Source organism: Hemitrygon akajei, chromosome 16, assembly GCF_048418815.1.
Source record: "Hemitrygon akajei chromosome 16, sHemAka1.3, whole genome shotgun sequence".
Lineage (NCBI taxonomy): Eukaryota > Metazoa > Chordata > Chondrichthyes > Myliobatiformes > Dasyatidae > Hemitrygon > Hemitrygon akajei.
Genome location: NC_133139.1, coordinates 77,615,792 through 77,640,693, shown reverse-complemented (window position 1 = coordinate 77,640,693; position 24,902 = coordinate 77,615,792). Strand labels below are relative to the sequence as shown.

Here is a 24,902-nt window from a genome sequence, read left to right as displayed (position 1 = left end):
TCAAGAATTCATTTTATCATTCAAGAGGCCCGTTCAATATTTTTTCAACAGCAGGATAGAAGCTGTCCTTCAGTGTGATGAATCATGCTTTAAGACTTTTGTATCTCCGCTCAGTGGGGAGAATAGAGACTATCTGGGGTGGGTGGGGTCTTTGGTTATACTGGATGCTTTTCTGAGGATGTGAGCAATGTAGGAATCTGCGATATGATGAGCTTGTGTCCTCAGCTCTGAGGTTTCTTCTCCAGCTAGCTGTGACACATCCAGATAGGGTGCTTTCTGAGAAGCATTAATAAAATAGAGCATTGTGACCGTTGCACACACTTACCTTGGGTTCACTACTGAAAACACAAGATCACAGGCAAGTAGGAAGGGAGTGGGCCATTCATCCCCTCGAGCCTGCCCCACAACTAAACATGGTCATGTCTGATCGGCCTCTGCTGCAGTTTCACAGAGCCCTCAATTCCTCTTTAACTTCTCGCAGTCTCCATAATTCTCTGGGGTAGAGTATTCCAAAGACTCACTAACTTCTGCAAGAAAAAGTTCGTGTGGATTTAAATGACCACCCTCTTATCTTGTAACTGTATCCCTCTTGTTTGTGTCCCTCCCTCTCATAGAAATATAAAATTACAGTAAACTACAATATAGAGACAAGCCCTTCAGCCATCTAGTCCATGTCAACCTGACTTGAGCATCATGCCCTCTTAAGACCTGGCATGTGTCTTTCTAAACTCCTAAGAATACAAGCTCTGCTTCTTCTACCCCTGAGTAGTGATATACGCTCTCATTTGCGCTGACATGTACAACTTAAAGTGTGTAAAAGGTCCGGGGAACGAGTGGCAGAGGTTAGAAGTCAAACTATGGAAGATTAAGTTGTGGAGGTGCTTGAGGAGGTGAAGGGTGGTTTCACCTGTGAAGGTGATCAGATGTTATGGAAGGAGGGATGGGGGAGGGAGACACTTAAAACCAGAGAAATGAATACAGAAATTTTGGGAAGAGGTCAATATCCATGGTTGGGCTGAGGCCTGGTTCAGTAGGTCTGGGAGGTGGATTGGAACTGGCGATGATCAGGTTTTCAGGTCCTTAAGGTTTTAGGGTCAAGGGCAATGATGTGATTGTCCAAACAAAGGATAGTCTATTGTTGTCCACCATGGGTAAAGCCCTTCCTACCACTGAGCACATCTACACCGAGCACTGTCGCAGGAAAGTAGCATCCACCATCTAGGACCCCCACCATCCAAGCCATGTTCTCTTTACACTGCTGCCATCGGGAAGAAGGTACAGGAGCCTCAGGAGTTGCATGACCAGGTTCAGGGACAGTTCTTTCCCCTCAACCATCAGCTCTTGAATCAGTGGGGATAACTTCACTTGCCCCACCACTGAACTATTACACAATCTATAGACTCACTTTGAAGAACTCTTCATCTCATGTTCTCGATCTTTATTGCTTATTTATTATAATTTTTCTTTTGTATTTGCATGGTTCGTTGTCTTTTACATATTGAATATTTCTTCATCCCATTGGGTGTGGCCTTTCATTGATTCTGTTATGTTTCTTGGATTTACTGTGTTAGTCTGTAAGAAGATTAATCTCAGGGTTGTATATGGTGACACATACATACTTTGAAAATAAATTTACTTTCAACTTCGAACTTTGTTGGGACTAGACGATTGGGTAATCAGATGTGATTGGGGGAGGGGTTGGTTTGGGATGGAGAATGGTGGTGGGGAATCAGCACTCAATTTTGAGGTTGGTGGCCAGAGCAGAAATGTTTGGACTGGGCCTTACTCTCCAGACACAGTGCTGTGTTGCCAATTCCAACTGCTCGCAGGAATGACCAACACTCAAACATCAGTGCCTGAAGGAGTTTCCGGAGTGAGACGAAACCATCCAGGGATGGTTGTTAGGTTTCACTTTGGGAAAAGTCTAATCAAGTAATGGTGAAATATTAAGGATAATGCAGCCCGATATCCAGGGCAGTGGCCCCTGCCTCTCTCCAGTGCCTTTCACAGTCTCATGATGTTCCCAAAGGCTTTGCAGACAATGGAGGTATTGTGAAGAATAGTTGCTCTTCTAACATGAGAAAATCTGCAGAGGCTGGATATCCAAAGTAACAAACACAAAATACTGGAGGAACACAACAGGTCAGGCAGCACCTATGGAAAAGAATAAAAAAACTGACGTTTTGGGCCGCAACTCTTCATCAAGACAGACAGAAGTCCTTTCCCCTTCCTTTCCAGTCCTGATGAAGGGTCTCGGCCCAGAACGTCAATCCTTTACCCTTTTCCATAGGTGCTGCCTGGCCTGTTGAGTCCCTCCAGTGTTTTGTGTGAGTTGCTGCTCTAATGTAAGTAACGTGATGGCAAATTCAGTAACATCCATTAAAAAACAAAAGGGAATAAGATTGTTCAGTGAGAAGGTAAAGAAGATGGGCTCTTACTTCTCACTTCTTGGAATAGAGAAGATTTGAAGGAAGTGATCATCATTTTGATACAGGACATGAAACAAAAGCATGGTCACTCTGGAGCACGGCTTCCCAACCTGTTTTATGCCTTGGACCAACAACGTTAAGCAAGGGATCCATGGACTCCCGTTTGGGAACCCCTGGTCTGGCAGGTTGCCAGTACTGGGATTGGTTTATTACTGTCATGGGTATCAAGATAGAGTGTAACATTTTGGTATCCATTTCTAAGACCATAAGATATAGGAGCAGAATTAGGCCATTTGGCCCATTGAGTGCTCTGTCATTTCATCGTGGTCGATCCTTCTGCTTGTATCCCTTCATACCTTGACTAATCGAGAATCCTAACAACCTCTGCCTTAAATGTACCCAAAGTCTTGGTCTCCACAGCTGCATGTGGCAATGAATTCCTCAGGTTCACCACTCTCTGCCTAAAGGAATAATGAGGAATAATGGTGTGTGTGTGTGTGTGTGTGTGTGTGTGTGTGTGTGTGTGTGTGTGTGTGTGTGTGTGTGTGTGTGTGTGTGTGTGTGTGTGTGTGTGTGTGTGTGTGTGTGTGTGTGTGTGTGTGTGTGTGTGTGTGTGTGTGTGTGAGAGTTCACCTCTCTATGTACCTATCAGTCTATGTGTATCTGTTTCAATTCTTCACCTTTGTTGCAGTACAGATCCCAAAATCCATGACCTGGGACAAGGTACAGTACTGTGCAAAAGTCTTAGGCACCCTCGTTGTATATATGTACCTAAGACTTTTGCTGTAAGATAGTACAGAACTGTGATAGCAACCAAGTAGTGGAGATGCACTGGGATAAATCATTATGACATGGATTCTAACATGAAGTTTGAACTAGGCTAGGATTTTCTTGGTCATCTCCTCCACGGTCTGGTCAAGGTTTCATTCCACACTGTCTGCTGGAATGTACAACTCCTCCTTCTGCTGAAGAACGTGTCACAGTAAAAGGAGCTGAGGTAATGGGAGATACGTAAGGTTACTAAATCTGAAGCCCGATTCCCTCTGGATGATCTAATCACCGGGGAGAAGGGAAGCGTGCCTCCAATGTGAACACCCTTGATGCAGAGAAAGCCCAGTCACAGGTGGAGAAAGCCCTCTGTTTGTGTGTGTTGTGGGGGTGGAGTAATAGAACAGGGAATAAAATCCTTCCCACCTTCAGCCTCGTGCTCAGGCACAGAACAGAACGGAACAATTTGCTCACAATGGTTGCTCCAGCAGCTTCCTCTAAAAAGGAAAAGTCATTTGTCTGCCAGAGACAATATGCAGAGCTGAGCAAGAAGCCCAGGGGAGAGAGGGTGAAGGTTGTTCATTATCAGCATCTACCCTCCAGTGGCAGTCACAGCAATGTCTCCCAGACAGCACACCTTCACATACACCCTGGTCAATAACGTGCCCTCATTGCTCTGGCATACCAGGACACTCTCAGGGCAGTGCCATGTATTAGGCATAGAATCAAGCTCCTTCTGTCCCATCAAAACTCCCAGGGTACGGACGTGTGTTAGGGACAGAGTGAAGCTCCCTCTTCTTTATCCCATCAAACAATCCTTCTATAGGTACAAGTGCAGGGCTTGTAATTAGATGACTCATCACCAACTTTTGTCTGCATCACATGGTTGGAAAATGATTAAACCCAGAGTGAATCCTGGTTCCAACCTCCTGTGCTTCAAGCTGTGAAATTCATCCTAGCATTTCTAGTTGTGCATGGTCCCGTAATGCAAATGTGATTCCTGCAGCAGGACACAAAGGCTAATGTCATTCCTTGTAGAATGTATGGGAGTTTGAACCGCATTGACCTGGAGTGGGATCCTGCCGACAGTCCAGAACTTCAGACTAGGGCACCAACAAAGATGATTCGCGCATGTTCAGCCAGTTCCTGATCAACTCCAACTGCCTCATTTGAAATTCATGCTCTTCCACTGTGTCTCACTCCCCTTTCCCTATCCCGACACAATGACTCATGGTCTCGACTTGTCCCTTTTATTAATTAGCATCAAGAAATTGGGGGTGTTGAGTTTGAGTGGAGTTGACTGTGAGTGCAAGGGCCACAGCCCCCTTAAATCCAATCCAAAACAAGCTCAACCCTTGTCTAATTGGTGTACTGAGAACAATGATGTTGTAAATGGAAACTCTAATCCCCAGGTCTACCTTTGCCACCTGCACCAACGAAAACAAATGCTTTGTAGATGCAAGGGATGAGGGTTGCCTGTGGGTGTTTCCATGTCGGAGACACCCTCACAACGATCTAGTGCAAATTTAATTGGGGAGGGTTTCCTCCCCTCCCAATCCCTAAGCGGCTCTCCCAGCCAACCCACCGTGTCCCTAAGTGGCAGCGAGGGAGCTGGGAGCACCGCGCTGAGGAACTGCGCACCTGCCACAGGAAGGAGAGGCAGCCTAACACATGAACATGGTGGCGAGTCTCTGCCCAGGGAAAATCTGCACCGAGGTCTCGGCAGTAACTTCACATGAACTGAGCTCCTTGCCCAAAACATCCTCCCCACTTTGCGGGGTGGTGAATCCCTGGGATCCTCCGCACCAGAGGGATGCGGAGACAAAATCAGCGCAGGCATGAAACGAAGAGGGAAAAAATTTGACAAAAGCTTAGGAAATTGAGGGCTGTGGGGAGCACTCACAGAAAAGATGAGGCTTGAGTCCACATTACAGCACCAAATACTACCCCTTATTCCGAGGATGGTCTGGGAAGCAAAGGGAGGAGACTTCTGGGGCTCTGCTGGATATTTCTATACCTTTGTTACCCATGGGCGAAGTACTGAAAGACTGGATGACAGTTAATTTTGCTTCTTACACAAAAATGTAGCAGGAATAAGCCAGGAAACTGCAGAGCAGTGGGCTTTTCATCATCAGTAAGGATGTGATTGGGAGGAAAAAATATTGTGAGGGATAGGATTTACATTCACTTGGAAAGGCAGTTAGGACTCAACATGGTTTTGTGCAGGGAGACTACGTCTCACAAGTGTGATTTGTTTTTTTGTGGAGGTAACAAATTATGGGGAAAAAAGAAAAAAATCACGTTGCTGTATACCTAGTTCACATACAATTTATTTGTTTTTGATACAGTGCAGAACAGGCCCTTCTGTCCCAATGAGCCGTGCTGCCCAGCAACCCTAGCCTAATATGGACAGTTTACAATTTACCTACTAACCAGTATGTCTTTGGACTGTGGGAGGAAACCATACCACTTGGAGGAAACCACAGAGAACGTACAAACTCCTTACAGATGGTACCAGAATTGAATAATAGCATAGCGCTTACCACTAGGCTACAATGGTGCCGCAATTTTTAGCATCTCTTTTGAAACAGTCTTCCTTGGTCAATAAATTGGAAAGTTGAGTAGAGCGATGGCAATAGAACTTAATCCAGACAAGTATGAAGTGATACACTGTGGGATGGCCAACACCAACAGGACGTATAAAGTATATGGAATGGACCTCAGGAGTATTGGGTACAAGCTCCCTGTAAATGGCGACTCAGGTGGAAAGAGTTGTGATACACACAAAATGTTGGAGGAAGTCAGCAAGCCAAGCAACATCAGTGGAAGAGAATAAACAGTTGGTTATTTGAGCTGAGAACCTGATGAAATGTCTCCGCCTTAAACGCTACCTGACCTACTGTCTTCCTCAGTATTTTATGTATATTGCTTCAGATGTCCAGCATCTAGAGAACCTCTTGTGTCTATGATACGATAGTGAGAAAGACATTCAACATGCTTGCATTCTTAGGCGGAGGCATTGAGTGCAAGGATTAGGATGGCATATTGCAGCTGTACAAAATAATGGTTAGGACATAGCACTGTTATACATTGTTCTGATCACCACTACCTGAAAAATGTGGTAACGTGGTCTCATTAAAAAGAATAGAGAAGCTATACACGGATGTGTTGCCTGGAATGGTGGGCTTTACTTATAAGGAGAGATGGGATAGGCCTAGTCTATCCTCAGTAGGACACAGCAGGCTGAGGGGTGATCTGATAGGGTAGATAGTCAGTCTTTTGTGTTGGATCAGGGAATTTAAAACCAGAGGGATAGATTTAAAGTAAAAGGGGAGAAACGTAATGGAGATCTGAGGGGCAAGAGTCTGGTGAGTATGTGGAACCAGCTGCCAGAGGAAGTGGTAGAGACAGGTATAATTACAACATTTAAAAGGTGTTTGGACAGTACATGGATAGGAAAGGAGGAGGGTATGGGCCCCCCGACATGGCAAATGTGATTAAGGTAGATTAACATCACAATTGGTATGGATGAGGTGGTCAAAGAACACATTTCTTCCTCGTTCAGGCTGACCTGTCTTTCAGCGCTTAGGACTCAATTGTCTCCTGTGACTGCATGAATTTGTTCTGGACATTTGCTTCCTCCCACATCAAAAAGATAAATGAGTTTTTGGGCGCGTTATCCCTACTGTGTAGTCGAGGAGTAGAATCGGGCGAGAGTTGGTGGAGATGTGGTGAAAAGTACAGATGTAATTAATACAAGTTGAGCGTATTCGATGGTCAACCTATCTCTTTCCGTGCAGTATGCCCTATGTGATGGGTTCAGCATGCCACCTGGTGGCAGTGTCTGTGGTAGTCTGAACAAGCTGACTTTCTGCATGTCTGAGCAAGGCAGCGCAAGGAAGAGCTTGAGGCCATCCCTTGTGGTTGAGGGTGGCTTACTTTGTGAAGGGGAAGGAGCTCCTTCGGACAGTCCCACTAACCAAACAGCAGCAGGCACCAAGAGAAGTCAGAGTTCAGTTTATTGTTATGTGCATTACTACGTCTATGCACAAGTCCATGAAAAAACTTACCCCTGCAGCTGCACCACAGGTTCACAGCATCAAAGTTCAAAGTAAATTTATTATCAAAATACATATATGTCACCATATACAAACCTGACATTCGTTTCCTTGCGGGCATACTTGGTAAATTCAAGAAACACGAAAGGATCAATAAAAGGCCACACTTAACAGCACAACAACCAATGTGCAAAAGATGACAAACTGCGCAAATACAAACAATAAGTAATAATATTAAGGACACAAGATGAAGAGTCCTTGAATGCCCATAGGTTGTGGAAACAGTTCAGTAATGGGGCAAGTCAAGTTGAGTGAATTTAGCCCCACTGGTTCAAGACCCTGATGGTTGAGGTGTAACCAAATAAGGAATATTCACCAAAAAGACATAAATTATATACATTTTTTACAAGAAAGGATGCAATTAGAACAAAAAAAAAACAAAGTCCATTGCAGTGTAAAGGATCAAAGTGTTGCTAAATTCCAGTGATTAGGGTTGGGCCTATTGGTTCAAGAACTGGAGGGACGAAGGGAAATAGCTGTTCTTGAACTAGGTGGAGTGGTCACAACTCAACCTAGGGCCTTGCCTTCCTTCATGAATGGGGGAACCAGATATTTAAAGACACCTAAACAAAATTAAAATTGCTTCAAAGAATTAAAATTAGATATTACAAATTCAGTAAAGTCACTAATTAAAATGTTAAAATGCAAAAGGTAAAAAATAAGACATTCAACTTTCTCTTGAACACGAGTGAATCTGCAGATGCTGGAAATAAATAAAAACACAAAATGCTGGCAGAACTCAGCAGGCCAGACAGCATCTAGTTTCAGGTCGAAACGTTGTCACTACCTCCTCCCATAGATGCTGTCTGGCCTGGTGATTTCTGCCAGCATTTTGTGTTTTTATAACTTTCTCTTGAACTCCATTTCAGATGAATGAATGGGCAGGTTGCCTTATAAGAAAGTGTGGGATAGGATAGGTAGATGATAAAGTTTAGAATAGTGAGAGGGGAATTGATTGAAAGATACAAGATCTTGGCGAGATGGAGAAGAGGTAGAACTAGGGGTAATTGTTTAAAAATAACAGGTCTTCTATTTAGGACATAACTAAGGCAAAACCTTTAGAGGGTGGTGAGGCTTTGCATCTCTCTTCCTCAGAGGGTAGAGGGGAGTTCTTTACTTTTTTGCATTTTTAAAATCTTTGTATTTTTAAAAGAGGGTGGCTGTTTCTTGATAAACAGAGAAATGAAACATTTAGGTTTAGGTGGTAAGTTAAGGCTACAGTCACGATGTTATTAAACAATGAGATAGGGTCAAGGAGCCAACTGGCTTAATCCTGCTCCTGATTGATATGTAGGACTGCAGTGGATTGCTGAGTTATCCTAGCACAATTCTGTTGATTATATGACTTCCTAATAAAGGCGGAAATAGACTCTTTGGGGCCCATCAGGTCCAGACTAACTTTCAACCATCCATTCACAACAGTCTTACAATAATCCCACTTTATTCTACATAGATATCCCAATAACTCCCCCAGCTTCTACCACTCACCCACAAGCTATGGTCCACTTACAATGGCCACACGTTGGGATGTGGGAGGAAATCGGAGCACACGCAGTCACAGGAAGAATACCCGTCGTAGGTCAGGATTGAACCTGTGCCACTCTGCTGCCACCCCTGGCAGTCGTTGGCTACCAGCTGTTGTGCCACTTGCATTTTATTTGTTTCCCTGCACCACACTTTCTCTGTAACACGAACACTAGATTCTGCATTCTGTTCTGCACTGCCTTGATAGACTTATGTAGCATAACATGTAAGAAAGCTTTTCACTATATCTTAGTGCATTTACTTACTGAGGTGTAGTGTGGAATAGGCTCTTCTGACCCTTCCAGCGACACTGCCCAGCAATTCCCTGATTTAATCCTAGCCTAATTTACAGTGGCCAATTAACCTACCAACCAGCAAGTCTTTTGGACTATGGGGGGAAACCAGAGCACCAAGAGGAAACCCACGCAGTCATAGGGAGAATGTACAAACTCCTTAAAAACAGTGGCAGGAATTGAACCCGGGATGTTAGTAATGTAAAGCGTTATGCTAGCCACGAAGCTACCATGCTACCTGTGACAAAAAAAACCCAGTTACCAATCCACATACATTTACAAGTCCCTTAAAATAAGCCCAGCCTTCCCTCAACCTGGAGTTAAAATTCTCATCGGCTGTTTCTCTGATCCCAGGTATCGCCTCTAGTCCTCATATTTTCCAGAATTTCTTTTTCCACTTTGGTCTTGTGACCACGTGATGTAGGCGATGAATTTTCATCTGCGTTGACTTGAATGATCCAGTTGGCTCCTAATGATATTGCATTCTCTGGGATGGATAGTGGCAGCAGGAGGAGCTGGGCCACTAGAGCAGAGGTAAACCGAGAGATAGAAGAGTGACTGTCAGATTAGATAGATGGAACAAAACTGCAGGTGAGAGACCAGACAAAGCAATGGAAAATAAACAGATTGCTAGCGAAAAAAAAAACCTAAAAGAGCCAGGGCACGAGCTGGGGTAGAAGAGATGAGAAATGATCCGTGAAAATCTTGAAAGATGCTCACTGATAGAGCGAGTCAAATGTTTTCTCGTTCCCAGAATATAATCGAGAGATGCTATCAGATCGATCGGCTGCTACAGTGACAGCAAGATAGGGGAGTGCAAACGAGAGAAGAAAGGGGAGGGGGAGTGAGAGAGGATAGGAAAAAAGGCCATAAAAGAGAGAATAGGAAAAGGAGACGGGCTAGGGAAGGAGAATGAGAAGAGAGAGAGGAAATAACCAAATGAAATTGGGGTGACCTGGGAAGAGAGGGCACTGTCTGAAATTCAGTCTGCAAGAGGATTAACCCTGGACTCGACTGAACTCCATCAGAGTATCCTAGTCCCAAGACTCCACACACATCACCTTCAAATTAATTCATGCTTTCATTCATAAACCTATCACTTCATATTATTTTAATACGTAAAACTAATTTACAACCTATGTCTTTAATTATCAATAGATGCACTTCCAAATCCATGTGAATATCTAGAAATCAATTTGAAAACCTTTGAATTAATTTGTCCAAAGTGAGCAGACATTGAGAAATTGATTTGTTAATTAGTTTGCACATTAATTGCATTTGCAGTTCCTTAATGTGTCAACGCTAATGATTCATAACTTTCAGGTTTGTCCTCGGATTAATAGGAATTGTTTGGAATTGAGGGATCTCTTCCCTCAGAGAGCTAGGAATCCTCCTTTGGGAAGGTGTGTACGCTCAGCTCTTGAGTATACTCACCACCGCTGGGAATAAATAATGTGAAACAAGCTTCCTGGCAAAGTGAGTGCAGCAACTCAGCTTTGATTTCATTGAGTAGCAGACAAGGCTTGGAGGAGAAGGGTGTACGACCAATTCTTTCTCTTATATCCACATTGTTGTAATGACCATAGACAAAGCGAGACATGGAGAGATAGAGGAACTCTGATGTGAAATCCAGGGGATAGAGAGTGATGCATTGGGGAAAATGCAGTTAGACCATAAGATCATAAGATATAGGAGCACAATTAGACCATTCGCCCCATCAAATCTGCTCTGCCATTTTGTTGTGACTGATTTTCCCTGTATCCTTTGACGCCCTTACTTGTCAAGAAACTTTCAACCTCCTCTTCAAGTATACCCAATGACACTCTTCTCAGCTGTCTGCGGCAATGAATTCCATCTATTCACCATCCTCTGCCTAAACAAATTTCTCTTCATCTCTGTTCTAAAGGGACATACTTGTATTCAGAGGCTGTGCCCTCTGGTCCTAGACTCACCCAAATATAGGAAACTTCCTCTCCATGTCCACTCTCTCTAGGCCTTTCAATACTCAATAGGTTTCAACGAGATTCTCCCCATATTCTTCTAACCTGCAGCAAATACAGGCCCAGAGGCATTAAACATTAGAACATATTAGAACAAATACCACTAGGCACAAGGACAGGTTCTGTCTCGTTGTGCCTCTGGAAAGACCTCTTATACAATAGACATGAACTCTTGATCTCGCAGTTTACCTTGCTGTAACCCTTACGTCTTATGTCTATCCTTCTCCTGTAACTGTAACACTATATACTGCATTCAGATTTGTATTCCTTTTGTATGACAGTACTACAGCTAGGGAGCACAAGACTGTTGCACAGTATTGTAGTAATTTGATGTATTGAACCACACTGCTGCCACAAAAAAACTTCATGACTTACGTGAGTGATAATAAACCTTATTTTGATATGTGTCTCTGTTGTGGAGTGAGAGTGGGAATGGGGCAGGGAGGGGGCGGAAGTGGGAAGCGCCAGACTTTCTGTAATGACCAATAAACAAATTGTTTGGAATCAAATAACTTTGCCTGGTGTCTCAGGGCTGCACCCGAGCCACCCCCCACCCCCCACCACCTCCCCTCCCCCAGCCCCTCCTCCTTCTCTGCCACCTATCCCACACACCTCCCACAGCGCTCCACCCTCGCTATTCCCAGCGTCGTTTGCTCCCGCCAGATTTACAAACTTGTTCTCTGCTCCATGTTGACAAGTACATTACTGTGCAAAAGTCTTAGGCACCCTAGCTGAGTATATGTGCCTAAGGCTTTTGCACGATACTGTACCTCGATGTACTTACATCCATCTGCAAACAAAAGCTCTCATTGTGTCTCGGTTCACGGGAGAACAATATACCAATTACTAATTCGAAACAGGCTTGAGGGAGATAGATGGGGGTCAGACGGCAGGATAGAGCTAACAGACCATAGGCTGCAGGGCGACCGAGAGAAGGAAGGTCAGTGGGACTGCTGGGATTGGTGTATTGGGAACCGATGTGGATTTGATGGATGAATGGCCTCTTTCTGTTGTTATGTTGTCATGTAATAAAAAGAGAAAGGAGAAACAAAGACAAGGCAGATAAACAGCAAATAATAGGAGACAGAAGCAAGCCAAGAAAACTCTCACATCTTCTCCACTATTCTATTGTTTAGCACAATTTTCACCTTAGCTTTACTTGCTTGTATTAAATCCTTATCTTTTTATTCCTGTAATATCAAAAGATTTATCAACCTCTTCTTGAATGTCAGTGACTGAGCCTCCACTGTTCAAATTTCAAAGCAAATTAATTATCAAAGAACATATGTGTCACCGTATACAACCCTGAAGTTCATTTTCTTACAGGCATTCACAGTAAATGCAAAATAACACAACAGAATCAATGAAAAACTGCATGTATCAAAGACGGACAAACAACGTTCAAAAGGCAACAGGTTGTGCAAATACAAAAAAAACCAAAATAATAACAAATAAATAACCAATATTGAGAATGTGAGTTATAGAGTCCTTGAAAGTGAGTTCATAGTTTGTGGAATCAGTTCAGTGTTGGGATGAGTACTGGTTCAAGAGCCTGATGGTTGAGGGCAGCCGTAGCACTGTTCGGTACAGAATCCCAAAGCCTCAGTCAGTTCAAATTGAAGATATTTCTTCTCACCTGAACCCCTTGACCTTTTCAGCATGGTAACTGTACCCCGGTGATATTTGGTGCAAGTCATCAACCTGAATCATTAAGTGTTTCAATTTCTCCAGTTCCCCTGAGGATTTTGGGAAAGAGGTCTGGTGGTTAGGGTGCGGTGTTCAGGTTGCAGTGTTGCTGGGAGACAGGGTGGTATGGAGGTGAGAGGGCCGACTGGGAGAGAAAGTGTGGGGAGAGGGTGAAGGGACTGAGAGGGATAGGGAGATGAGATGTTAGGAGGTAATTAGAATTGTATAGAGGCAGGGATGGATCAGGGAGGGGCAAGACACTGGGGGAGAGAACAATGTGGTGTTTGGGTGGTTGGAGTCTGTGTTTGTATGTGTCAGAGAGAGACATAAAGAGAGTTGTGCCATTGCTGTATAGCAGAACATGGCCTCCAAATATTTTGGACCTCTCATCACGAATCCAGAACCTCAGTCTGTGAGACTGTCTGGTCACTAGGGCTCATCAAATACTGGAATCAAAAAGCACAGACGTCTCCCACTCTGAGTGGTGTGGAAGCGCATCACCTTCATACCCAAGGAACCGCTGGTGAAGAACTTATTGAGTTGCCATCAATGGAGCCAAGTCCCTCAGGCTACCACTAAGGGAGTGGTGCATCAATAGTCCTTCAGCCCCTATGTTCACTCAGTGTTCTCTGAGAACTCTCTGAACTCTACCTGTGTACTCAATGTCATGGAAATCTTGGATATTTAATGATTCCCACTTAAATCTGGCCTCCTGGGAATTCCTGTCATGCCAACCAGCTGACAGCTGTAGACTGCCAGAGTTTACTAAAGCTGCACACTTCACTCTGAGCCACTTGTCAAGGCCCGCACATTCATGCATTATACAGCTCCAAACCACTGCGCTGCTGGCTTGCCTGAGGCCTCGGTAAAGAAATAATCTTATTGTTAGCCTCCAAGGTGGATCTTCAGTGAAATGTGCAATTGGAAATCTGCGCTATGATACAATGACAGGCTCACTCGAGTAACTGAGGCTTTCAGAAAGTGGGTTGGATGATCGGAGGTGAATAATTAGAGGACAAGTATGTTTGAGCTTCAGATGGCTACGTGGATAGGAAGTACTTGAATTTATAGAGAAGCTCTTACACATTTCCCATCCTTCTTTATCTTTCTCCTTCCATCTCTTTCTCCCTTCCTTTCTCTCTCTTTCTTCCCCCACCCCAACACTCACACTTCTCCTTAATGTAGAGTCAAGTGTCAGGGCTGAAGATGCCTGCAGTGTTGACTGTGATCACTGTGGCAGACATGCAGATTCAAATGCAGTTGTACTTCTTTATATTCAATTGAGATGCAGCTAGAAGTATTTTAAATTACGCTTGTGCTTAAATGCCTCTGGTGTCAGTAACCCAGACAAGCTCCACTACACCCAAGGCAGACTCTTCCCACACCTGTCTCTTCTGCTCACCCTGCATCATTCGTCAACTATCTTCAGTCCTGCACTCCATCTTCACCGTCTCACTACCTTGTCACCCCCAACTAAATCTCTTCATTACCTCCTCCTCCTTCCCATTAACAGAATACTCTGACCAAAGGTTATCAAAGGTTTTTAATATATAAAAAAAATCAAACCACTGTGGATAGAAAAAGTTCTGGAAATATTCAGCAGATCAAGCAGCGTTTGTGGGGAGATAAACAGTTACCAGTTCGGATCAGTGAGAACATGTACAGTCATCCACCCCAAATGTTAACTCTGTTGCTTGTTCCACACATGCTGCCTGACCTGGTCAGTATTTTAATCTTCAGTTAGCAACAGTTTTGCACGCCTGATATTGTATAAATATATGAAAATCATTATACAAGCTTTTTCTTCCTGTCTAAGTTGTCCTATGATTAGGTCAGAGTTAAACTGGGAGATTGCTGGCACCCAAGCCCAAAAGGCTGGAAGGGCCTATTCTGTGCTCTATCTCAATCAATAAATAGATGGATAGAAAGACAGATAGATGGAATATATCAGAATTATTTTCATCCACCGTCCTTCTTGCCTTTTCACTCATTGAACATGTTCCAATATGAAACGACCATAAACAAACAAAGCACACAAAGCACATTCTCCCAAATGCCACATCTTCACACTATCAAGTAAATACCCTTGCTTTGACTCACATTTTTCTGGTGCCTAGACTAACTCATTTCTCCCTTTCCCAGTTCTGACAAAGGATCCCTCGTTTAAAATGTTGTCAGTTTCTCTCTCCACAGATGCTGCCTATCTTCTGAGTGTTTCAGACGTTTTCTATTTTTATTTCAATGTAAAGTGTTATAATTTCAGGTTGAAAACACTTCGTCATAACTGGGAAAGAAAAAATCAGAACAGTTTTAGATTGCAGAGATGAAGGGGAGGAGTGCATAGGACAACTCTGGTGAAGTTAGATAATTGGTAATACTTACTGCCTGTTACACCGTTGGCATTAAGGACTGCAGTGAATGTCCTCCATCTCTGATGGTGTTCAGGACTTCCTACATCAAGGTAGCTTCCTCCCAGTTTGCACTACCGTCTGCCATGCAAGTCCCAAGTAGAAACCCAGGAACACCGTTGCACACAGATGTAGATGGATTCTTCATTGTTGTTTTTGTAACAACTTAGTTTTTCAGGTATGCAAAACTGTCGCTAACCGAAGATTAAAATACTGACCAGGTCAGGCGGCATGTGTGGAACAAGCAACAAGAGTTAACATTTGGGGTGGATGACTGTACATGTTCTTCAACTTAGGCTAACAGTCAGTTGTTTGCCCTGATGTGAACCCCTGAACCTGGAGGACCAGTAGATCACTCTTAATCTGACCTCTGTTCTTTGACCTGATTGGCATGGGTGACTCTACCAAGAGCCAAAGCAGAAAGCCCTGACTCCAGCCAACACAGCTTTCTGGATCATTAAGACACACAAGCCTCCAAACCACAACAAGGTTGTGGTCCTCTTGGAGGAATGGGTAATAAGTTTATCATTATTATGTGTACAGTATTTTGTTTTGCAGGTCATTCAGACAGATCATTCCATATATTAGTATGTTGAGATAGTGCAAAGGGCAAAACAATACCAGAGTGTAGAATATAGTGTTACAGTTATAGTGTACAGCATGGAGAGGAAGTCCATTGAAGATCATATCTGTGGCATAGAAGCTGTCCATGGACCTGGTGGTATGTGCTCTCAAGCTTCTGGGAGCAAGGGAGGGCTGAGGAGAGAGAATGACTGGGGAGGGTGGGGGCTTTGAATATGCCATCAGCTATCCTGAGGAAGTGGGAAGTACAAACGGAGTCCACAGAGGGGAAAGATCAGGGTTGGTGCAAGGACTATTTGTAGCTGGAGTCAACTGTCCTCCTTTATATTCTTCATACAATGGAGAGGCAGAGAAACAAAGTTACTCAGAGGCGTTGCGAGGACCAGAGGCGATCCATTGTGGGTTCCCTGCTTCGGATTTTGACACCAACACCTCACAGGTGTGAGAATTAAAAGAAGTGAGCCTACAGGTTAAGAATGTTAGGCTGCATCTAATCCCTATCCGCACAGCCTGGATTCCAAATAAATTCGAAGTTTGTAGCACAAAAGGAAGCTTTCCATCCATCATGTCCATTCTCTTAAGTTAATACTCCCTTCCATTGTCATATCTATTGACTCTGCTCAAGGGTTTATCCAGTTATCTTTTGAATGTGCTGAGAATTTCAGCCTCATCGCCTACTGCTCTTGGAATGATCTTTTTACTCCTGAACACCCCTCTACTTAATCTACTCATTAACTAGATTAAACCTGCACTCCCCAGCTTTCAACCTCCTTGCCAAGAGAAACAGATGTTCACTATGCCTACACATCTAATAACCTTCTATAACCCAGTTAAATGTTCCCTTGTTCCAAACAATGTTAGCCAGGTCTGTCTGTCTTCCTAAGTATAATACTCCATCCCTTGCAACGATCTCTTAAATTTCCTCTGAATCCTTTTGAGTATGATTACACTGACAGAATATAAGATGTGTTTTGTGGCGCCATGCAAGATCAGCCACGGTCTTATTGAATGAGAAAGCAGGCTTGAAGAGCCAAATGGCCCTCTCCTGGTTCTTTTTCCTATATTCCTGTAGCAGGAAGGCTAAGACTGCCCTCAAGACTCAGGTTATACTATACTGTGGATACACAACCTCCCTGTTTGTATAGAGATACAGCAGCAAGCCCTTCAGCCCATTGAATCTTTTCTATCAACCACCCATTTTACGCTAATTTTACTGTTACGGATTCATCAACAATAAATATATGAGTGAGGCAGGGGTTTTTATAACAAATAACACGTTTACTAAACACTGAAAATCAAACCCCCAAAAGTAAACAAACCACTCACGTAACCGGAAATCAGCTGCTGTGCGGCAGCTTAAACAGTTCTTAAAGCAATGAAGCTTAAACAGTTCTTAAAGCGTTGTTGCAAAAACAGTTCTTCAAAGTAGTGTTGCAAAAGTTCAAAATGCTTACAGTCCATTTAAGGAGAGACTTTTTAAGACGATTTAAATTCTCTTTCACGTCGTCTTGTTGCGATTCCCAGTCGAACTACTTTTCCCACGAAGAATTTACAAAGATGGAAAATGAAACGGCTTAAAGGCACTGACCTTTCCTTTACAACACTGTTCCCAATCCTTTCTGCTATTCACAGGGATTAACATGTGGACAGTCAACGAATTCCTTCCAAATGAGGATCAAACAAAGGTTGAACCTGTTTCACCGTCGAAATCGACTTTCCTCGATCTTTTAACTCCCGAACTCCGATCTTCACTCTCCACTGATTCTCAACTAGCAGTATTATAAAGAAACTGCTGGCAATGACCTTTTAAACTTTAGGCATTAAATAAAACTTCATCTTTCAACTAAACTGCGTCATAACATTAAATCACACAGTGGCATGAAGTCAACATGGCAAATCCAGCCACGAACTGCCCCTCCTCACAGGGAGCGGTCCTCCTTTTATACCCTGTAAAAAAAAACCTGTCACATGACCTCTACTGGCGGGAAAATGACATCACTCCACCATCACAAGACCATTACCTCAAGTCCAGTATAGCTTCAACACCTGTCACGTGACAAGTACACCACTGTCACGTGTCACGGGTACGTAACACTACATTAATCCTATTATACATTCTCTCCATATTTACACCAAACTTCACCCCGCCCCCAGATCCTGCCACACACCCATGCAATATGGGCAGTTTAAAACAGCCAAATGAGTTACTAACCCACCTGGCTTTGGGATGTGGGAGGAAATCAGAGCACACTGGAGAAGCCCATGTGGTCACAAGGAGAATGTGACACCACTCAAGGTTCAGGATTGAACTCAGGTCCCTGATGATGTGAGGCAGTGGCACTTCCAATGTATGTTTCTTAATCATTTAAATATATGTACTATCAAAATCTTGTGTACTTAAGATAATTCTATTTCTGTTACGTTTTCCCAAAAGATAGTATTCAACAGGATGAGTATTGCCTTGTCTAAGGCTGGTAATACTTGCTTATCACTCTGAGATTCTTTCTGAAATCTTTCAAAAACTTATATTCTCAAGTGATCTCTTACAGCTTCTCAATGACCTTAATTAACTACCCGTCCTGGTGTTTTCTATGTTCGGCAAACATAGTCCCCAAAGTCTCATGTTCCTCAGGACATTCTGGTGTCCCATGATCTGTGGCGCATTTCCTCCTCTGCAAATGACTGGGAGGGCAAAGGTCAAGCAACACATAGCCTCTGGAGGAGTTCAGCCAGTCAGGCAACATCTATGGATGTCTTCATCTCGACCATGATGGAGGGTCTCAGTCCAAAACGCTGACTGTTTATTCCCATCCATAAATGCTGCCTGACTGGCTGAGTTCCTCCGGCACCTTGTGTGCATTGCTCTACATTTCCAGCATCCGATATACCTCTTGTGTCAATGATTTTCCTCACTTGGAGCACTGAGTAGTTTTGGGCCCCTTTGTCTAAAAAAGGATGTGCTGACTTTAGTTGAGGGGAAAGATTGATAGACTGGTCTGTTATGCCTGGCACGAAGAAAGCTGAGGGGTGACCTAATAGAGTATATACGATTTGAAGAGTCATAGATAAGGTAGATAGTCAAATTCTTTTACCAATGCGAGGGGTATTAAAATGAAGAGTACACAGGTTTAAGGTCAGAGGAGGGAGATTTTTTTTAAGGAGACTTGAGTATTTGTTTTAACAAATTTGATATCGGGAATGTGATGCCAGAGGAGGTGATAGAGTCAGACAACACACACAAAATGCTGGTGGGATGCAGCAGGCCAGGCAGCATCTACAGGGAGAAGCACTGTCGACGTTTCAGGCCGAGACCCTTCGTCAGGACTGACTGAAAGAAAAGATAGTAAGAGATAGTAAAAGATAGAAAATCTCTTACTATCTTTTCTTTCAGTTAGTCCTGACAAAGGGTCTCAGTCCAAAACGTCAACAGTGCTTCTCCCTATAGATGCTGCCTGGCCTGCTGCGTCCCACCAGCATTTTGTGTGTGTTGCTTGAATTTCCAGCATCTGTAGATTTCCTCGTGTGATGGAGTCAGATATCGTTACAATGCTTAAGAAGTATTTACAAAAGATTTAAAGAAGGCAAGACTTAAAGGGATACATTCCTTATGTTGGCAAATTGGATTAGTGTAGGTGGGCAAGAAGGTCTGCATGTACAGAGCTTGCTTAGTCACTGTACATCTAACTGTCTGTGATGAGGAGCGATTATAGAAACTGCACTTGTACTTTCTGTGATTTAGACAGTTATGAAATGAGGCGATTGAAGCTTTAATTATGCTAAAAGGGAGCTGATGACGTTGGTTAGGTGAAACTATTTCCGACGTTAGGGAGTCTGGGATTAGCAGATACCACAAATACTGAAACCACGAATACCTTGAGGAATGATTAGGAAATACTTCTACTCTACTGCAAAGCCTGCTTGGAATTTGGATTGTATGGTGATGTTAATTCTCGGCTTCGGTGACCTGGCTTTGTTCCTGATCTTGGGCTGACCACTGTAAGTCACCCTTAGTGCAACTGTCTCATTGTAGATGGAATGGGCAGTTACTTGGAGGGCAGATGGGTGTTCAGTCATTGCCATGGTAGGTCAAGGGCCCTGATTCTTTGCTGAATGAGTCAATAATTCTTACATTGGCACTTGACATTAGTTCATTTTAAATCGGAGGATGTCAGGAGATCTGAGATAAAAGTAGGTATATGCCTCACATTAACTGGATGGTAAAATGTCCTCTAAGATGAGATGATCCACTCCTATTCCCATGTCAGACTTACCCAAGTAAGCTGACTGCTAGATGATCCTTCTTACCAACTTCACTCTTCCAATGGCCCACAATCAGCATTCCAATGTCTTTGTAAGTCTCAAAGTCCTGACGACCAGCCAGAGGCCTCCCTGTTTGAACCACAGGGCAGTATATCCCAGCAGTAATGTTGGCACTCAGACAAATCACAATAAAAGGGCAATCACAATAAAATCACAATAAATCATCCTTACACTGTCACAGTGTAAGGATGATGAATTCAAGAGATTGCATCACCAACATTGCGTAGCACCTTTCTCTTCCTCAGGATAATACACCCGTCAGTTACCGTTATAGTGTAAATACAAAAAAAAAACAATGCATAGTAAGATCCCACCAGTAAATGAATGACCAGATTCTGCTCTGAGCACTACAGCCCAGGAATTTCAGAGCTGCGTCTCCTACAGTTCCACAAGGTGATAGAAGTGGCTTGTAGGGACGAGGTAACCGTGAGGAAAACTGCTGGGCGGCTACTTAAATTGATTAATTAATTTATTTAGAGATACAGCGTGGAATAGGCCTTTCCAGTCTTTCAAGCCACGCCACCAACAACCCTTGATTTTTAAACCTAGCCTACTAACCAGTATACATTTGGAATGTGGGCGGAAACTGAAGCACCAGGAGGAAATTCACACATTCCACGGGGGGTGGACGTATAACCTCCTACAAAGGACAACAGGATTGAACTCAGGATTGAACTGAGCTGTAGTGGTGTTGCACTAATTGCTACTCTGCTGTGGCAGCCACTTTCCTTCAGATCAGATCCTTGCAAATTCCAGTGCTCAGTGTTTTTGTCCAATTTGGAGTGGCAGGGTTTCTGACGAGAGAACATTACAGTGCCCTACAGGCCCTTTGGCTCGCGAAGTACTGACCTTTTAATCTATTCTAAAATCGATCTGCTGTAACCTATCCCTCTTACATAGCCCTCCATTTTTCTATCATCCATGTGCCTATTTTTAAATGTCTCTAATGTACCTGCCTCTACCCCCTCTACTGGCAATGCATTCCTTGCACTCACTTACCTCTGTAAAAAGAACTTACTTTTGACATCTCCCTATACTTTCCTCCAATTACCTTAAAACTATGCCCCCTCTCATTAGCCATTTCATTACTTGGGATTTCCTTTGAAGTATAATGTTCGGAGACACAGAACTGCCATTGGAGCAGCCTCGATTTATCTTTAAATCTTCTCTCAGAGGCCTACTATTCAGCCAATGGGAGGTTGTCTACTAAATACCAGGTAAGGAAGGATGTCAAAGCTTCCACCATCCAGGACTCAGTCAGGGAGCCTAGGTAATGTAGGGCTGATCATTGAAACAGGAGCAGTGAGAAGCACTGCATTAAACTGTTGGAACGATGCCCCACTGGAATAGAAATTTCCCACGATGTTTCATTTAAACGCTGCTGGGATTCTTCAGTGTGGAACTAGATTTACTTAACCAGTAGTGTTGCTACCCTGGTAATGTTTTATATAGGCCATTCCCAAGTAATAAACAGGTTACATTTTTATAGATGGCTGTACATTGATTTTGTCCATATGTTGGAAAATACACAAAGAATCTCTCAATATCACAGTATTGTCATGTATGGCATCATAAATACTTAACACTGATAAGAGCCATTACTAAAAGTAGAGAGACAGGAATCTAGTTCTGCCTTTTGGAGGAGAGAATGGATGTATGTACAACAGGTTTTTGAATGTTCCTATAACGTTATTACACATTCATTTGTAGGTGGGCTTCATAAGTTGAGTATTCGTAACTCAGTGTTTGTACTACATAATAGGCCAACTCAACTTTGGCTTATACTGTATCTTCCCTGGGATTATTTGATATGGAGGTGTCGCGGGGGTGTGTCTTGTTCTGGCACTGTTGGGAAAACTTTGTCAGTCATCATAGTTGATCCACGTCCAATAGCTAACTGGTGCTGTTTCTTGTACAGGTGTAACAATCGCACACAGTGTGTGGTGGTAGCAGGTTCGGACGTCTTCCCTGACCCCTGCCCAGGAACCTACAAGTACCTGGAGATCCAGTATGAGTGTGTCCCCTACAGTAAGTAGCCATTTGTATTTTTCTCTCACTTCATTGGTCACTGCCTTTGTTGAAGAGCTTCCGCTGTGTGGGAAAGCCACAGCACCCAAACAAGTAAACAAGCACCTGTAGGTGGGGAGGGAGGCAGCACCCTAGACCATAGGGAGTGGGTGGTGCTGGGTCAGACACCCCTGGCCGGGTCTTGTTGTTGAATTGGTTTTAGCAGGATGCATCTGTCCTCTCTGCCTTCCCTTGCAGATGCTCACTAAAGCTGCATTGAATCCGGCAAACCACCGTCCTGTTCTGAGAAAAATGACTGGTGTTTCTTGGCGCGTGCTGATAACTCTTTCCTTCTAACCCTGCTCACAGCTTCTTTTCAAGGCACCTTCCCTCGATCTTCTCCCTTTCTCCCCACAGGGCAGTGAGAAGAGGACTGCGCAGCACCGGCACTGTTTGCAGCTGCTTTAAGGGGGCATTGAAGTACCATGTGTTTGAGTTTGTTTGTACTGTAAAACTGAGAGTCCTTGTAACTTCTGCACCTGTGGTGCATGGTGCCACCCAGCCCCATGTCTGGTAGGGACTGAGTGCGGGAGGGCTCCCGTGCATCCAGGGCAATCTGCTGAGACAGCAAGGGTCTCCACTCTCCATCCCACCTCCTCCCGTCCATCCCACCTCCTCCCCTCCATCCCACCTCCTCCCCTCCGTCCCACCTCCTCCCCTCTATCCCAGCCCTTGTAGAGCGAGTGAGAGTCTCCCATCACCCCTTAACATGGTATAGTCTGAGACAGGGTCTACAACCACACCCCCCCCACCCCCCCGGTGAATATTATTTCCCCTTATTCCAAATTTGCACAGTACATTCTGACATGGGTCTGCATCCCTTATTGTCTAAACCTGCACTATACTGTGCAACCCCATCGCACCTGTGTCTGGTTTACAGTCAGGACATTCAGTGAGATCAGCACTCTGCAAGCATTGGGCATGTTAATTCACTATTGCTCAGGCTATGGATCCCATGGGGTGGATTAGTGTGCCCGTGTCAACAGACCATCTCTGGTGCGATGCAGGCACAGTCTCCAGTCCTCACCAAAACTTGATGGAGCCCCAAATGCCACAAGCTTACCCATATCCCATCCAAACCCAACACTGTTGGACGCAAAGACACAGACTTTAATTGTACACTCTTCAGAACTACTAGATTGATCAAACTCTCACTTCATCTCCCCTCCCCAAGCAGCGACTGTAGGAAGGGAAAGATGGTGACGTGAAGGATTCAGATTTAGGCAGCATGTCCTTGATGGAGTAAGATTGATTGTAAGCTGCTGTCAGTTTTCCATCTATCTGCTCTAACTGCTAAAAATCTCAGGGGAACTGGAATATAACATTGGCCTAATTTGTAGAATGTTCTAACTAGACCACATTTAAATACTGCAACTCAGGAAGGAAAGCATGCTCTAAGTTTGTGTCCAGTAGGAAGTGATTAAAGAATGGTGCCCAGGAAGGTCTAACCCTTCCAGAGCTTTAGATTTCCATATCTCAGACATCAGAATACCTGGTATCAGGTAAAAGTAGTATCATCTAGTCGGATGAACAGCCAATCACATTGGGAAATTCTCATAAACAGCAGAAGTACAAATTACCTTATCGAAAATAAAGACTAGGATATTCATAGAAAATTAATCATAAAGGTTTTAAACTTAGAGAATAATTTTATTTGAATACGTTAGAATTATGTTGACGCATTTAGAACATAGAACAGTTTCGCACTGAAACAGACCCTTCAGCCCGCAATGATGCCCATTTAGAACAGCAGAGTGGTTAACACGTTAGAATACAGATGACCTGGGTTCAATTCCCACCGCCGTCTATAAGGAGCTTGTCTGTGCTCTCCATGACTGCGTGAGGCTCCTTCAGGTGCTCCAGTTCGTTCCCACAGCCCAAAGATATACCAGTTGGTAGGCTAATTGCGCATTGTAAATTGGCTAGGATTAAATCAGGTGAGTGCTGGGCGGCACAGCTCGAAGAACTGGAAGGGCCTATTCCTGCTGTATCTCAATAAACAAAAAAACTGCACATCTGCCTATACAGGGGCAATTACCCTCCATTCCCTACCTACTTGTGTGTCTCTTAAATACCACTAATTGCTAATGTGAAGGAATTATAATCCACTCTTATAAAATTGTCATTCATGGGTAGAGAAGTTATTTTATTTACATATTTATTGAGATATAGTGCAGAATAGGCCCTTCTGGCCCTTCCAGCTGTGCTGCAAAGCAATTCTACCCCTCCTCCCCCCCCCCCCAAATTAATCTTAGCCTAATCAAAGGACAAATTACAATGACCTACCAACTGGTATGCCTTTGCACTATTGGAAAAAACACAAGCATCTGGAGGAAACAGTCACAGGAGAACATACAGGGTCCTTACAGGCAACAGCAGGAACTGAACCCACGTCACCTTTACTGTAAAGTGATGTGCTAAACACTATGCCCTGAACTGCTGCTGCAAACATATAGCTAAGTGGACTAAGGAAAATACTTTCATTCATCCCTCGTGTAAGACATGTTAGCTCTGAGCTCTGTCAAGCTATGTTCACTTAAGGATAGATTGTGAACGAATGGCATCTTTATCAGTTCACGCATTTTTGAAGATTTGACCATAAAGGCTGCAAACCACACTTCATGGAGGAAGGGGGAAGCACTGATGACAAATTAGTTTTTTAACCACAGATCTCCAGAATTTACTATTGATTTCACAGAGTGTAGAT

At 43.6% G+C, this 24,902-nt stretch overlaps 1 protein-coding gene across 12 annotated transcripts in view; it reads left to right on the top strand.

Moving 5' to 3' along the window:
- adgrl1a (adhesion G protein-coupled receptor L1a) overlaps positions 1-24,902 on the top strand; it is a 654,463-nt gene that overhangs the window by 446,223 nt on the left and 183,338 nt on the right. For all 12 annotated transcript variants that reach the window (XM_073069264.1, XM_073069261.1, XM_073069260.1 and 9 more), the window contains exon 5: positions 22,047-22,156. In XM_073069264.1, coding sequence (XP_072925365.1) covers positions 22,047-22,156 — 110 coding nt within the window. The remainder of the gene's footprint in view (positions 1-22,046; positions 22,157-24,902) is intronic.